Source organism: Centropristis striata, chromosome 4, assembly GCF_030273125.1.
Source record: "Centropristis striata isolate RG_2023a ecotype Rhode Island chromosome 4, C.striata_1.0, whole genome shotgun sequence".
Classification (NCBI taxonomy): Eukaryota; Metazoa; Chordata; class Actinopteri; order Perciformes; family Serranidae; genus Centropristis; species Centropristis striata.
Window position 1 is genome coordinate 34,549,755 of NC_081520.1, and position 15,762 is coordinate 34,565,516.

At 38.1% G+C, this 15,762-nt stretch overlaps 1 protein-coding gene across 2 annotated transcripts in view; it reads right to left on the bottom strand.

The window, feature by feature from the left end:
• The window catches only part of zbbx (zinc finger, B-box domain containing), a 57,792-nt gene extending 43,010 nt beyond the window's left edge, over nucleotides 1-14,782 (bottom strand). Inside the window, exons 1-6 of one of the 2 annotated variants that reach the window (XM_059330423.1) lie at nucleotides 14,611-14,782; nucleotides 12,758-12,891; nucleotides 12,165-12,278; nucleotides 2,802-2,904; nucleotides 1,832-1,883; nucleotides 1,021-1,136 (exon numbers count right to left, since the gene is read on the bottom strand). In XM_059330423.1, the coding sequence (XP_059186406.1) occupies nucleotides 1,021-1,136; nucleotides 1,832-1,883; nucleotides 2,802-2,904; nucleotides 12,165-12,278; nucleotides 12,758-12,822 (450 nt within the window). In that variant the 5' untranslated portion in view covers nucleotides 12,823-12,891; nucleotides 14,611-14,782. Of the gene's footprint in view, nucleotides 1-1,020; nucleotides 1,137-1,831; nucleotides 1,884-2,801; nucleotides 2,905-12,164; nucleotides 12,279-12,757; nucleotides 12,892-14,171; nucleotides 14,276-14,610 lie in introns of those variants that run through there. The other variant, XM_059330425.1, reaches the window with a different exon arrangement.
• Between the last annotated feature and the right edge of the window lie 980 nt (nucleotides 14,783-15,762).

Genomic DNA, 15,762 nt, shown 5'->3' on the forward strand with positions numbered 1-15,762 from the left:
CTCCTTCTTTCTCTCTCTCTCTCTCTCTCTCTCTCTCTCTCTCTCTCTCTCACACTGCCTCTCAGAAACATCAGCTATTCAATTCTAAACTCAGCTGGCTTCACGGCCAGACATAGGAGCCAAATTACACATGGGTCGCTGAGGATCTAGAAGGCGGGGATGTGGGAGTGACTGGTCATCAAGCATGTGTTACTCAGCTCAGTTTGCCACAGTGTATTATTCACACACATACAGCATGGCTTTTACCCCCCCTTCTCTCTCTTGTTCACACATACAGTTGCAGGTTACAGTCCCCCCTCCTGAGCAACAGTGGATGAAGAGCGAGAAAGAATAAACAATGCTGCCCTCAGAGGTCTCGAGTATCGATGAATGGATCCTGCTAAACTGTTATCAGTGTAAACACAAACACACAGATAGACCAACAGATAGGACAGCAGAGGTACAGGGAGAGAGTGAGAGAGAGAGGCTGGGAGAGGAGAGAAAAAGACAGATAAACGTGATGGAGGAAAGAGAGACAGAGAGGCAGAATGAGGCAGGAAAAAGGTAGAAACAGGGGAGAGGAAAAATGTGTGAGTGTGAGTAAGAAAGTAAGATAGGCGATGCAAAGAGAAAGAGGGAAGCAGGATTGGAGATAGCAGGCACCTGGATGACAGAGGAAGATAACTGATGCAGGAGGAAGAGAGGGTACAGAAATACAGAAAGAGACCGAGGGCAGAGGGGGACCAGTGAAGCACCGGAGACAAATGAACAGATTGACAGATAAAAAGTGATGGACAGGTGGACAAAAGGTGATAGGAACGGAAAGGGGGGGGGGCAGAAAATGAGATTCTGAATTTCAGCTATGAGTGAAGGTCAAGTTATTTGATTCCAGGGGGAAGATACATAAAACTTGTAGATTCACAAAATAAAACTTTGTGTATTTCCATATGCATTTTTTATTAGATTGACACTGGAGTTACTAAAATATCAGCGGTACAGTGTCTTCTGAGTGTGTCTATGTCTGTTTGTTTATGTACTTACAAGTCCTGCAGTCTTGACTTCACACTGTCCACAGCGTGTTCCCCTCAGTCTGTTTTTCCTTGTCCTACTAGGACCAGTGGTATGGGGTGGAGGTGGGGGAGGCGGCTGAGGTGTGGCTAAACAGAGCAAGTATACTGTTGTTAACACTTGGCAAGGTGATTTCAATTAAGATCATTATTTACGATACGTAACTGACTTCCTGCCTAGTCCAACAAGAACATAAAGATACATTTCACAAGAATCAGAAATGCTTGTGTTTTCTGTGCAAAAAGCATTAACAATCCCCATGCTTGTAAAACAGATTGCAATCTTTTTCATAGTAAATAACAAAACACAAAGGAATATCCCCCATTACATTGCGACTAACTGTATACCCCAAAGACAGTCCTTACAAAGTTGCATTTACTGTTTATGTATACATTTTAACATGTATCAGCACATTTTGAGAAATTCTGATTCAAGGTGTGATTATGTGCCTCGGGCCTGTTCCAAACATTAATAATTCTTGCAAGGTTGGCTCCTGGTTACAGAGATCAATCTTTAACAAGAGAACTCCACAGTCTGTGAGCTTGTGATGCCAAGTATCCACCTTACTGAAGTAACCGTGACCAAGACACTGAACCTCTTCCAGTTCCCAGGGTGCTGCTCTGTAGCAGCTCTTGAATGCTAACCTCAATGTGGAGGGTAGAAAGAATTTCAGTGCATGGTGGTTTATCAAAAAATCACTGTTTTTGAGAACACATCCGTGTCACATCTACCTGGTACAGGTAACACACAGTTGAAGCCAAGGTTGTGGCTTTAAACTACTCACCTGTCAGAGGTTCATCCTTCAGCACTCGGATCTTTGCCTTGCCTGCTGACAGCTGTTGAGACGGGGAGTAAAACATCAGTGGCGATGCTTTGTGTTATGTAGGTGTCAGTCAGTTTGTATATATGTACAGTCATGGAAAAAAATATTAGACCATAGTTTTCTTCAATTTCTTGTTCTTTTTAATGCCCCAATGGTTTTCTTGATAATAACCAAAATCACTATCGAGAAAACCATGGAAAATGTCTAGATATCTGCTCTTAAATTAAACTCTTATGACCTATTTTTGTTGTTATCATTGTATCTGCCCAAACAAATGTACCTTTAGTTGTACCAGGCATTAATATGAACAAGAAATTGAAGAAAACAATGGGTGGTCTAAAAACTTTTTTCCATGACTGTATGTATGTGAACTACTCCGTGTCATTTTATATGATTTACACATTAACATCATGCATTTTTTCATGAGTAATCAAATAAATTCATTAATACAGACTAGCTAAACAATATACAATTAGTTAATCCACTCTTTAATTCAATCTTCTTCCTTTTTAGGTAAACTCAAAGGCAACAGGGTTTCTCTCCTGAGATGCTAGGGGGCAAAAAATCAAATCAAGGTGCAAAGTCCAACCTCAAATCTGCTGTGTACACTGTACTAAAGGAGTGATTGTTTTTTTTTTTTCATGGAAGCAGATGCATGTTGCATCAACAGCATATATGGAAAAAAGGAATAAGGAGACAATTAGTACAGCGCAGTTGAGCCTTAATGTCACGTCTCAAAGGAAAAAGCTTGTCAGAACATGTGATGTATAAAACTCTCCACTAATTAGCATGTCAACTAATCTGTGAGCAAATGTAGTAAATATCATAATAAGCTGTCATTACATCAGTGACATTTATGAATGCAAGGCAATGAAACTAATTACTACATAATGCACATATCAACAGATGAATAGATGGATTTGTCTTGTACCTTTTGGAGTCTGTTCTCCTTGTTCTTCTTGGTACTGTTTGTTAGTGCATTGCTGTTTAAAGAACCATATTGTCCAGACTTCCATCTAAACCCTCCAGAATGCCTAAATGGACAAAGAGACCAAGATAGAGACAGAGATAACTATGAATCAGTCATAACATCAACATATCTGTTTTTTGTCCTTAATTTGATTTTTTTGATTCACAAAATATAAAAATCCCTCTGATAGTCCTTCTATTTCAGAAGATATGAGTATGACGCTGATTACATAAAAATACAGCCGCCCACATCGAAACACACAGAGATGTTTTTTTTTAATTTATCATTGTTCAAGGAGAAATTTCCATTATAGCAAAAGGCTTTGACTATCCGCATACAGCATATAAAGCAGAGTGAAAGGAGGGGATTGATTTTGCTGCCACATTAATTGTAAGAAAAAGAAAAAAAAAGAAAATACTTTTTAGCCTGTATTAGACTTATAAGATTTTGTAAAAAGTTACAATACAAACACCTTGTCATTCCCATATTTCCAATAAAGCAGGATAGATGTAGCAGAGCTCAGGATTAATGCATTTTAATCCATTGAAGTACCCACGTACACTGAAGCATTTTAATAACAGTGTCAGACTTTAAGTAGAGGAGAAGGCAGTGATGTCAAGAAAAAGAAAATAATATCAGCATGAAAAAGGTGTAACAGCACTACAAAACTAAATCCTAAGCCCCTTAGTCTAAATTTAAAAAAAAATAATACATTTTAAAAATCACTGTGCTTCATTGAACAAAAAAGAGTGTTTAATATATCACAACATGCTCCTTGTGCTATTAAGAGGAATTATACCCGCAAAGGAAAAGCCCTTTGCCACACGCCTTTACATACACACAAGAATATGGCTATGCCAATGTAAATTATGCACATATACAACTTCATAAGGGTGTTAATTTTCACATTGCATGATTCAGTCTAAGACCAAAAGGATGTTTTCCATCATGTTGCAGACAATAGAGGTATACTGAACCTCAGACATACAAAAATGAAACATGAAAGGTTTAAGGAATTATACCTACACAAACACAGAGGCACAGATGCAGCTGCAACTACAAGACCATGAATGCACCTACACACACACATACACACACACACACACACACACACACACACACACACACACACACACACACATTCATGCAGGACGCTCCTGTCAGTTGCAGAAAGTGAAGAAATGGAGAGGGATCCTCATTTAGACTTGAGTTATTCATGCTCATGTTGTTGAATTATTTATGCTATTTATGCTATTGTGATGTCTGGCTGTCTGTGAAAGAAGTTTATTTTGGATTGAGCTGGCAGCCTGTCAAGGCACAGGAAATCAGACTCTATTTGTGTGTGTGAGTGTGTGTCTCCCTCCATCTGCGTGTGTGTGATGGCAAGAGTTGCCAACACCCTTGTGCTGTGCTGACACTGAGGGTGGGCGTCAGGTAATCACCCCAGCGACATCACCTTGGCAACTGGACTGTCGCTAGGGGAGACAGTTGAGGCACACCCCTGTCGGTGCAGGATGACAGGGTGTCCCCTCAGGACAGGCAACCTGAAGAGATAAAATGTGTGTGTCTGTGTATCTCTGTGGACTTTTGCATTAGCAAATACCTCATTATCTAATCCACTCAGACACACACTCAATTACACCCACACATATATGTATGAGTAAACACACGCTTCAAAATAATAATGGCACAAAGTTGTTGCAGAAACATAAAATGACACAATCCCACAGCAAATGTTTCTCTGTCTTACAAACACTCAAATACACATGCACACACTTCCCTCGCAACCTATTGACTGTGAGTGCTGCTGGCAGACCACTCCAACATGCAAAGATTAATCAGCACGACCAAAGTTATATCAACACTTTAAACTAACAGAGTGTGTGTGTGTGTGTGTGTGTGTGTGTGTGTGTGTGTGTAAGAGAGAGCGAGAGACAGATTTTGTCTCTTTGTATAGCCAGCACTGCAGTGTAAATGACATGCAGTGACCTGACTCCACCTGTTACACAGGGGAAGTCACATAAATAGACACATGCAGACTCACACACTCCTATCACACATTGCTGTGCACCTTTTACCGTGTGGTGGATGGATAGCAGATGACAACCTCTGAGTCACAACTTGCATATTGGAAACAAACATCAAACACGACACCAAATGCCACGTCGTCAAAGAGCATTTCTTCACCAAAGTTAAAGCGGAAGAAACACGGTGAGTAGAACACTTTCAGATTAGCTTAGAGCAAGCTCATATTTCTAAATGATAAACAGACACTATTGCACTGACAGGAGAAGAAACGACAAACGATTCAATGTTAACCCAAGGCAAACACCACCTGTCGTACCTAGACACATTCATGTTTAGCACGCAGCTATCGACCCGTCTCACCCACAGGGAGAACTGACAACATCTGCGTCCTGCACGCGCACACACACATGCAAATGCACACTGAAGTCTAATGCCAAAGTAATCAAGTCTTCCCTCAATTCCCTCTCTCCCAGTGTGAGATGACTTGGAATCCTATAAAACACAAATGTCAACATACTTTAGTCCAGTATGGTCACAGAGTCAACAAACCCATGAACCAGAGCTGCATGATTTGGAAAAAAATGTCAAGCTGCAATTATTTTGACTGATATTGCAATTTCTATATGATTCATGATATTGGAGGGAATCTTTTTTGCATCATTATTCTAATGTTTATTATTAAAATGATCCTTTTGCAAGGATCTGTACCAAACAAAGAATTTTTTCTTAAGTCTGTAGAATACAGTTTGTAGGTTGGGGCATCTCTGCAGTGCCACAACACTATTTTACATACATACATATTTTGCCAAATACTGCGCCTCCTGTGATTTGGATATTGCACTAGTCTATATTGCAATTTCAATCAAATTTTAATTAATTATGCAGACCTAGTATGTGCGCACAAATACAGACAGAAACAGTTGCTAGGAGGAGCCAAATGAAACAAATTAAATGACTACACACACAACACAAAAGGAATAAACAAAGGCTGACAAAAGAGTAAAAGAGGAAGCAAAAGGGCCAATTGAAAGACAAGTACTACAGAGAGCCAGCAGAGGAAGCAGGAAAAGGGAAACCTCAACTGTACTTTTAGATAAGGCGAGAGCTAGTGTCTGTAAGCTGTGTAGGCCTAAAGACAAAGCTACATTAAATCTGTGATTCAGGCAGGCCAAAACAGTGAATGATGTAGTGCGTTTGCCCCAAGCCGCCGGTCTGGCTTTATTATCGCCTGTGTACTCTTCACAAACTGATTATACCGCACCTCCTCTCAGCAAACTGAATTTGCTCGCCTATTCTTTGGGTGCGCACGTAGCAGTGTGTGTGTGTGTGTGTGTGTGTGTGTGTAGCCCGACTCTAAGACAAAGACGAACAATTCATCTAGTCCGGGAGCTCTGCGATCTAAGAGACAAGCAGAGAGAGAAAAACAGAGTGGTGCTGCATAACACAGACACACAGTACGCTGCACAGCCTGAGCATAAATCACAGCTTGAAGATCTACAGTAAAGGCTTGTCAAAGATACACTCACATGTTCTGAGAGGAAAAGGCAAGTAAGGGAGGAAGCTTAGAGAAAATCCAGGTAACCTTCACATCATACATCAGAACACCTGATTAACCAGCAAACCTCCCCCCCATCCTCGCCTGCTTTCTCCCATGTCAGTCAGAGAGGAAGTGATGAGAAACTCTTTTAACTTTTTCATTAGAGGTATACCAATTAATTGATTCAAATTGTTTCTGGGTTTCACATCTAAGAGACTGCCACATCGCTACACGCAGCCCTCAGATGAAAGGATGGAAGGAACTGCAGCTACAAGAATGTACGGTTCAATTGTAAAAGCCTGGCAGGACTTGGGTATTGGTTTTATTTTACTACCTGCTAATGTAATTTACTCCATGACAGCTACTCTTCAATATAATCTCCAAAGTATTGTTTTGCTGCTATACTTGATAGTGGCAGATGACTGCTCAGCCTGATCTATACATCACCGTTTGTACGGAGGCTCCTTGCATAAATTCAAGGTGATGTGTACCTGATAAAATCTTTATTAAAATTAAAGTTTACTTTATATAGGTCTGTTTTATTTTGAGTGCTGTAGATTATATCTGAGATATTTCTTTCAGAAAGCAGAAAGCTCCATTCCATGAAATATTCTTCAGCACATTATTCTGGTGATAGCTTTAGAAAGTGTGGAATAAACTTTTGTGGTTCCGTTGAACAGCTGGGGATATCGGCCGATTTATTGGCTATCTATCGTTTTTATATCAGGCTTTAAAAGTTTCAGTCGACCTCTAGTTTGGAGTTTCATCAAATCTTCCACAAACTTTTCTTTTGCTGCCCTCTTCTGTATTATGTTGGCCAACAGATGGCAAAAATATAAATTTAAAACACAAACTAGGTTGGAAAAAGTGATAAAATATGTTTAACTTGAAAGACAACATAAAGTAAACTCATCTTCTAACCAATCTCTGCTGACTCTGCTCACTGCGTTCCCTCTACATCTTCACCCAGCTGTCGCGCTAAAAATGAAAAATGTTGAAAATTTTCGAATATGTTTTGCTTGACAAAAGCCCTGCACGACAAAAATGTCACAGTTGCATATAAAAACAAATCAGCAAAACATTATTAATCAATAATGGCATGTGTGAAAAGAAAACTTGACTAATTTTGTATCTTCAAAAGGAAAGTAAAAATAAGAAAAAAAGTAATCATTCACAATATGATGTATTACTTTTTTAGTTAGCGCTCAGCCACATCATATCCCAAGCACACTATTTCATCTATTTACACTTTGTAGTTCAGCCAGCTGAGTCGTTCTCCTACACACAAACTCAAGCTCACGCTATATTTTTTCACCTCAAACTGGCTTACACACAAATATAAAATCTTTCCAAAGCTAATAATATTTCAAAGACATAAGGGCTGAAGCAGGATTCCTGTTGTGTAGCTGAGTTGTGTGTGTCTTTACTGATTAAAGAACATGGCATATAGGACCAAAAAAGTGGAGCAGTCTCTTTAACCTACAAAGTGTTGAAAAACACACAAACACCAGTGCCATTATTTATGGAGGACTAGTATCAAAAATACACACAAGCAGCCGCGCACATACCTTGTTGTATCTTGGGGCTGGTGGAGCGGTAAATGTTGCAGTACTTCAGTGTGACAGGAAACACTGTGTTTATATGCTTATCGTTTGTGCAGCCTGGACAAGAAGGCCCTTTCCCCATACTGATGTATGACTTCTTAATTAGAGTTAGGTTTTAGAGCTACACACAAACACAACTCATCTCCTAAAACAGAAAACATTAACCTATAATTATAATCTGTGGTATGCATTTCCTCTTTTGTGATGATGTATGAATTTCTACCAACAGAAATGCATCATAAATAAATAAAATAAATAACTGATACTGTAATTAGCAGTGCTGCCCGTATATGTGTGTGTGAGTGTGTGTGTGTGTGTGTGTGTGTGTGTGTGTGTGTGTGTGTGTGTGTGACCTTTTTCTGGCTGTTACTATTTGAAGGAGTGTGTGCGTAATATATGTACTCTGCATCTCCCTAAAGCTGTCCTTGAGTTATGTGCTCATATATTATGATATACACCCCTATTACACTGTTCTCCATAACTTCACATTGGATAACATATCTCTGAGTTATTAATGAAATGAGTTGAAAAGAGGTAAACTGGGAATCTAGAATAAAACAATCACATTAATAACCAGTGTTTGTTTGCATTCAGCAAATTAACTTCCTGCTCACACAGGCTGGGATGCCCCTCAATCTGAATTTGTTGAATAATAGTCATAGTAATTGGGCAGGTACACACTCTGTAATGAAATGTGGAGAGAAAATAAATGCTATTTTGTCTGTGTGCGAGTGAGCTATCCAATCCATTTAAATTAATGTGAAGATGTGCATGCATTTTTAATAGCCTCAGAATATGCCTCAGACACATTCACACTAATACACAAACTTTGGGCCAGTATTTGTGGTACAGTGTGTTTGTAATCTAAGTATGCATGTGCCTGTTCACTGTGTGTATGCTGTCTCATTATATTTAAGATTACCATAAAGCCCAATCATATTCAAAAAAATAAATAAACAAACTTAGAATCAATGTACAGCTGGGCCTGTAGATGTTGGTGTTTGGGATATAATGTGATGATTTCATCTCTCGGTGTGACAGCTTTTCTATAGAATTTATTCACACTTGATCCCCATGATTCAGTTACAGTGGATAAGGCACTATGACAGCAAATACACTGATATATATATAGTATCTACAACCACTTTATAAACAGTGTTTATCAGAAAAAACACACTTTTTTATTCTGCCCACTGTCACAACAGCATAACAGATTAAATATAATCTATTTTCTCATGATGATATCTATCATTTTTCATTTGACAAGTGAAAACATAGAAATAGAATAAAATGCTGGAGACTATAGCCGAAAAGTCTGATTCAATTGCTCAGTATAAGATTGACTCAGGCAATTTCATTACTTTCAAGCAAGGCCTTTACAGGAGAAAAGTACATCTGTCTCAAAGACAACATGGTCACACGTTCTAGGCAAGTTTAGCCCTGGCTTGTGTGAATATGGACAGGTCTTTGCTAAGTATGGAAAAAAAAGACAGATGTCATAAGAGAGGAATTGATGGATGGATTTGGGAGAAAAATAGCACAAGAGGCCTTTCTCTTCAGCTGGTGCAAACAAAAAAACAAAAATTGTTTGCACTTCTTGTAGACTTGCTGACTTGTGGAGACCTGGGAAATTCCAAATCCCAGCATTCATTTCGCAGTAACTAGTGTACGATAAGATTTTGAACCAGGCTCAAAGCTGTTGTAATTTTCTTTCTCGGATTTCTATGCCACTTATTGAAGTTTTGATATTTTTCAGCCGAGAGAAGCCATTTAGATTTCAAATATGTGACGAAAATATCAAAATTATACCTTTTTGGAATTCCCTCCATCATTTTTTAAGATCTTAGGACCCGCAAGGTAAATGAGACCAGCCAATCATCTTGGCAGCTCCCAATATGACTGCCGGTCACTGTCTTTCATCTATGATGTAACTCCTTTTGAAAGATAAAGTTTGGACTCAGACATGAAATATTAAAAAAAATTATGCCATACTAGTTTATCTGAAAATGAAGGTTCATGTTTTTATTAAACAGTAACAGCTCTGCCTCTGTTAGGATCCTTTTTACGCACCGATATCACCACATTTCAATAAAAATTTACAAATACTGTGTATATAAATGAAAATGAACAGTTGCAGGGCAGAAATTTTATTTATTTTTTTGTAAATATTAGGATTGGCAGGCATTCGATTGGTGATTTAACAGACATATTTTTTGACTGTATGGCAGTGTCAATGAGGTCTGTAAGTGGAACATTAAATTGAGAATATTTTGTTACAGTAGTAACGAGGTGTAATCAGCTGAGTTGATTTGTGGTGTTAGCAAGAAATGTAAATGTATTATACTGCAGCAAGTTTGGATTTCCAAGTTAGATATGCCAAGTTCAAATGCCCAATTGCACAAGTTCAAGCATGGTGCACTCTGTACTGAGAAAGGTTTAAGGTTTATTATAAATGTAATCTCAAAGATATAGTGTTACATTTAAATGTATATTCTTCATCACAACAGCAATGCTTGGTTTTATTCTGGGGTTTTTTGGTTTTGTTTTTCATTTCTTTTTCCCTTTTTGGTGATCTGAACGCTCACTGAACAGTATCATGGGAACAACATATGGTTCATTTGTTTCGAAGTGTGAAGCCCCTGGGATAACACACTGAAAGTTTTGTCTCGCCTCCTGCAATTCACACCTTAATCATAGCCTGAGACTCTCTAACTTATATTATATATTTATAAAAACAAAGCACTTGCTGGGAAACACTATGCCTATGAGCCCCTGTATTGCAGGGGCAATTACTCTACTCTCTCCTGGCTTAATACTTTATTTCCTTTATTTTAATGCTTAGTTTAACATCAAATGCTTCCTCTATGTATTTTTACTTAATCATTTTACTGTTCCAGTGATTGTAGAATATGAGTTAAGATGCACACAAGATGTTAGAACCAAGTTTCTGTAGGACTCCACTGACCTTTAGCGTAGTTCACTATATGGGCGTGAGCCTACTCCACCTATGAGTGGCTTTTTCAATTCTCTGACTGCTCCTTTATTCCTTCCACGGCAACCTTTTCTTGACCTTTACAGGTAGAGAAGTCATTGACCTCCCCTCTCTTTCATTTACTCCCCCTCCTCTATCTATCTCTATTAGTGTCTCTACTTTCTTGCTTGCGCTTTTAGAACTGTTGTGGTCTTTTTCCCGCATTCCTACCTCCTTCTCTAACTCCTGTCTCTCCATTAGTCACCTGCTCTGTTCCCTACGTTTAGCTGTGACAGTGTGGATTTGATGTTTTTCCGCATTTATACATTAAGCCTCTTATCTCCCAAATCGCTCTGTTCATCCCTCGGTCCCTCTTGCTTACATAGCCTATTATACCAGGCAAAAACAAATATCTTCTCAATCTCATCTGCCCTCATTTATGATTTTTTGCTTTTGTGTGGCTGTTGAAGTTGGTAACAGCTCTTCTGTCAGGTTCACATGGCTAGGCCTGTCATTGCTTTTCTGTCTTATCTTGTAATGGCTTACAGTGGAGAAAGCATTGTTTTCATGGCAGGAATAAAAACAACATTTAGATTTGATTAGACAACAATACAAACTTAACCCTTTGCACATCTCTTTCAGAAACAAAATTAGCCGTTTTTAAATGAAGATGATTTTTTACAACGAGTTTAAGTAAAACCAATTTTTCAATGCTTTGTGAAGAATCTAAGTCAGATCACATTGTGACCAAGGTAGTTTTCCAATTGGAATATCAGCACATGCCATATTAAATACTGTATGTATATATATATATATATTCCAGAGTAAATAGATAAAGATAAAGTTGTTTAGATATCTTGATCTAGGTTAAAGTGTTGGAGAGTCAGACAAACAGACAGATGGACAGTTTTATCCTCAGAGCTCTGTTGCTGGTGGGGTTCAAATCCCACACTAGTCAGACAGCAACAAACTAATAACAGATATTCTACATGATGTAACAGACAAAACAAGGAGCAGTAGAAGTATGTGTAGTAAATTCAAACTTGATTCAGGAATAATAATTGTTGCTGCTTCTCCTGAACATACACTATCCTCTCTAACTTCCATTCTTGCCTCCCCACTTCAGTCTGCCCCCCTCTCCTTCTCATCACCTCTGTTACACTAATTATAACACCAATACTCACCCTCTCTCCTCCTTCTCTTTACTCATGCTTTCTTTCAGCTGTTGCAGTTTCTCCTCCATCTCGTTGCTCTCCTGGGCCAGAGTCACCGTCTCCATCTGGAGTTCTTGCAGGTTCCTATGGCAACATGCACACACACTCACATATGTGCAATCAATCAACTGCAATCAATCATACAAATGACCTACTCCATCAGATTGAGCAGCCAAGCTTTCATCAATAGGTTCAATTCATCTACTGCATGAGCAGATCCCTGTTGCCATGACTGATCAATACTTTATTCAATTAGTCACTGGATCAGGGAACCACCACGCTAGACATCAATTCAGTCAATTACCTGTTGGCAAATGAGAAACTATGTAGGAGATTGGACTCAATTTTGCATTGGGCATTATGAAGAAAACAAATACACTGCAGTAAAAACGATCAGAATCCAGGTCACAAGGTTTATCTTGCCTGAAACTGCATTTTGTCAAATACTCATTCTATGGGCAGAATTTGAATGGAAACAGATGGAAATAGCATGGCAGCCAAGTAACCCTAATGGGCTTCTACCAAATGCCTTAACTCACATCATTGATCTTATCTCATCTTACCTGGCATTGAGCTTGACGGATTTGGCCTTGTTGTTAGGAAGCACCACAAAGTCATTTAAATTCATGTCTCTTCTTTCTAAGGACTCAGGTATTCCTCCTACGTCTTGCGCTGTGCTTTTTACAAAGGGTCTCTTCTGCAATAAAAACCAACAGTAATGGCATAAAACGGGCTATCACATTGGGCCCAGACTAAATCACACACACTGCCATAAATGAATACAGCTGCAATGAAATGAACAAAATAGCGGGGACAGATTTGCTCAAATGTATAAGAGGTAGTTAAAACAAGCAATCTTGTGTGTTTAAATTATATCTGGCATACTTATATGCTTGACAAATGGCTGGCAACTCTGTAAGGCAGTAAAAGCCAATTAAGGAAATTAGCCAGTCAGGCAGACATAATATATTATAATATATAGAAAGCAAGGCACCTGCTAGCAACTGAGTTGACTGCAAAGTGACATTAGGTGGAGATGATTTGCTACTGTAAGTTTTACTTCAGGTATAACCTCTTTACAAATACCCTGACGTTTCACCTTCTAGTCGTCTGGATGAAACCTTTTCCCCAATGGATAGTAAAGGAATACATTAAAGCTGACTACAACTAGAAGAAACTTATAATAAACCCAGCTTGCATGATGGCTACCTAACATACCTGAAAAAGGTAAAGCACAGGTGCTAGTAATAACATTAACAATGGCTATGTTACATTTAAGTCCCACTTCAAGCAATAACAGTTATACACAATGTCAGTACAAAACTAAAGACCACAGCATGGCTGTGAAAATGGTCAATTGTTGCCAGAATTGCCAGTTTCCCATCCATTGGCTGGTTTTGAGGTTGCATTGAGTGGGGTAAAATACATTTAAAAAATACAGTATATTAAATATATATTATATTCCTTACACCTTGCCCTGTTAATACACATGAGCTGTCATGTTTTTGCAAATCTGCATTGTCATTGTTAAAGAAACCTCAATGCTTGCAGAATTACAGCATCATTGCTTTTTGGTATGCTATCGTATAATTTGTTGCAGTTTAACAAGTTAGATACAACCATATTATTTATTTACTATTTTACTATACAAGTATCTATATTTGAGCTGTCCCCTTTGGCAGAGTGCAGTAATAGAAAATACTTTTATAGTTGCATTGTATAGTGTAGCCTCCTATCTGACACATTTGAATTGTCGTTTTATTAAGATCAAACTGAAAAATTGTAACAAACCTAAATACTATTGCTGAATGCATTCAAATTGATTATTATACATAATATTTTGGTGGTTTTACATACATTCGAGCAATTATTGGGCTGTAAAATATCAAACCACTGTAGATATTCAGATGACACAGACACTTATGCATACTGCAGCTGTTGTGTTTTTCTTGACAACAAAAAACACAGTGACTTCACCTGAGAGAACAAACCCTCTGGGCACCACAGTTGACAACCTTGGTTGCTGGCAACAATGGCTGAGAATGCATCGTGTTCCTAGTTCACTCCTGTAGTTCAGTTGGCTTGTTCCATATTAAAGATTTAAAAAAATTGAAAGTATTTTTTTCAAACTTTGGGAACCACTGCGTTAGCCAACACTAACGTTGTTGCGAACAACGTTAGTAAATGTTAAATGTTGTGTTTTTTTACACAACATTTAAATTAACAGGAAGAGGTCAGTGCAAATAACAAAACCCAAAATTACTGTCTCTCCTATAAGGTTTTAGCAACGGTAAAGGTCACCAGAATCAAGTTAACGTAACGTTAACGTACCTCGGGTTTGTGTCGGTAACCTTACGTTAACGTTACCGCACGTGAAGTTAACATTACGCTACACACTGTTGAGAATACAACTTACCTTACGCTCTCTGTCACTCTCCTTGGTTTACTAACTTGTGAAAACACTATAAATGTTGAACTTTTCAACCCGCCATGCCTTACTGTCATTAAAACAAAACTTCTATTACAATAATTTACGATTTGTATGTCAATATTTCAGGTTTTCGCCGGCGGCATGCTCCAGTGTCTGTGCTCAGAGCGTTTGTGTTGGGCTGCAGTTACCATGACAACCAAGTCTCTCGCGATAGCCCCGCAGCTGGTTCGGTTGTTTCAGTTATGTTTCAGTTATGTGTTTGTTGTTGTGAACTTTTCCCCCCTTGAATGTGTTGATTAATCATTAGCTTTTAAAAAAAAAATTATTATAAGATGCCTTTGTTTGTTCAGGGAATAAACATCGGATTCAAAGACACGAAGTCCCCACTTGCCTCAGTAATCATGGGCAGCGGGAATTCCCTTCTAATTAAAATCCTCACAGCACCGAGATAAATGTTACAGCTCTGATTACAGCTTTGAACCCTCGTTTCTTTAAAAAAAAATAAAATAAAATAAAAAAGACTTTCATGATGACAAGAATTAGAGATCAGAGGCAAAATAATTTCTCATAACATAAATGAATTAGAATGAACTTGATAAGACCTAAGTGAGAGATACTATGTGTATCTGCACGTGTGTTTGTCTACAGGAAAGATCTGACTGTTGATGACATAAAGCTAAACAGTGTTTTTCACAAACACACAAATCTCAATTCTTCAACAGTGAAAACGCCATAAAGAAGAAGGGTAGTTTACTCTAGCCTAGGTCCTTACAGTACATATATTTTATGTGTCATAAATAAAACAAAACACTGAAAAAGTTCCACCTCAGCAGTACCAAATGTCCCTGTCCGAATATAAAATTATCCAGTGTAAATATACTGGCCAGTCCAGAAAAAAACACAACAATGTATTTTAAGATTTCAATTATACAGTATTTTTACATTAACCAGTTAAAATCATTTAAAGCAATGCAAAGGCCTTTACCAACATAATTTATCGAACACAATAACTTACTCTTCTGGTTTAACAGGTTGAAACAAATTTAAAAAGTATTTTCTTATCATGGTGATTGTTCACTAATAAGTGGGCTAAAATTATTCAATTTATTATCAATGTATTATTATTATTATTATTAT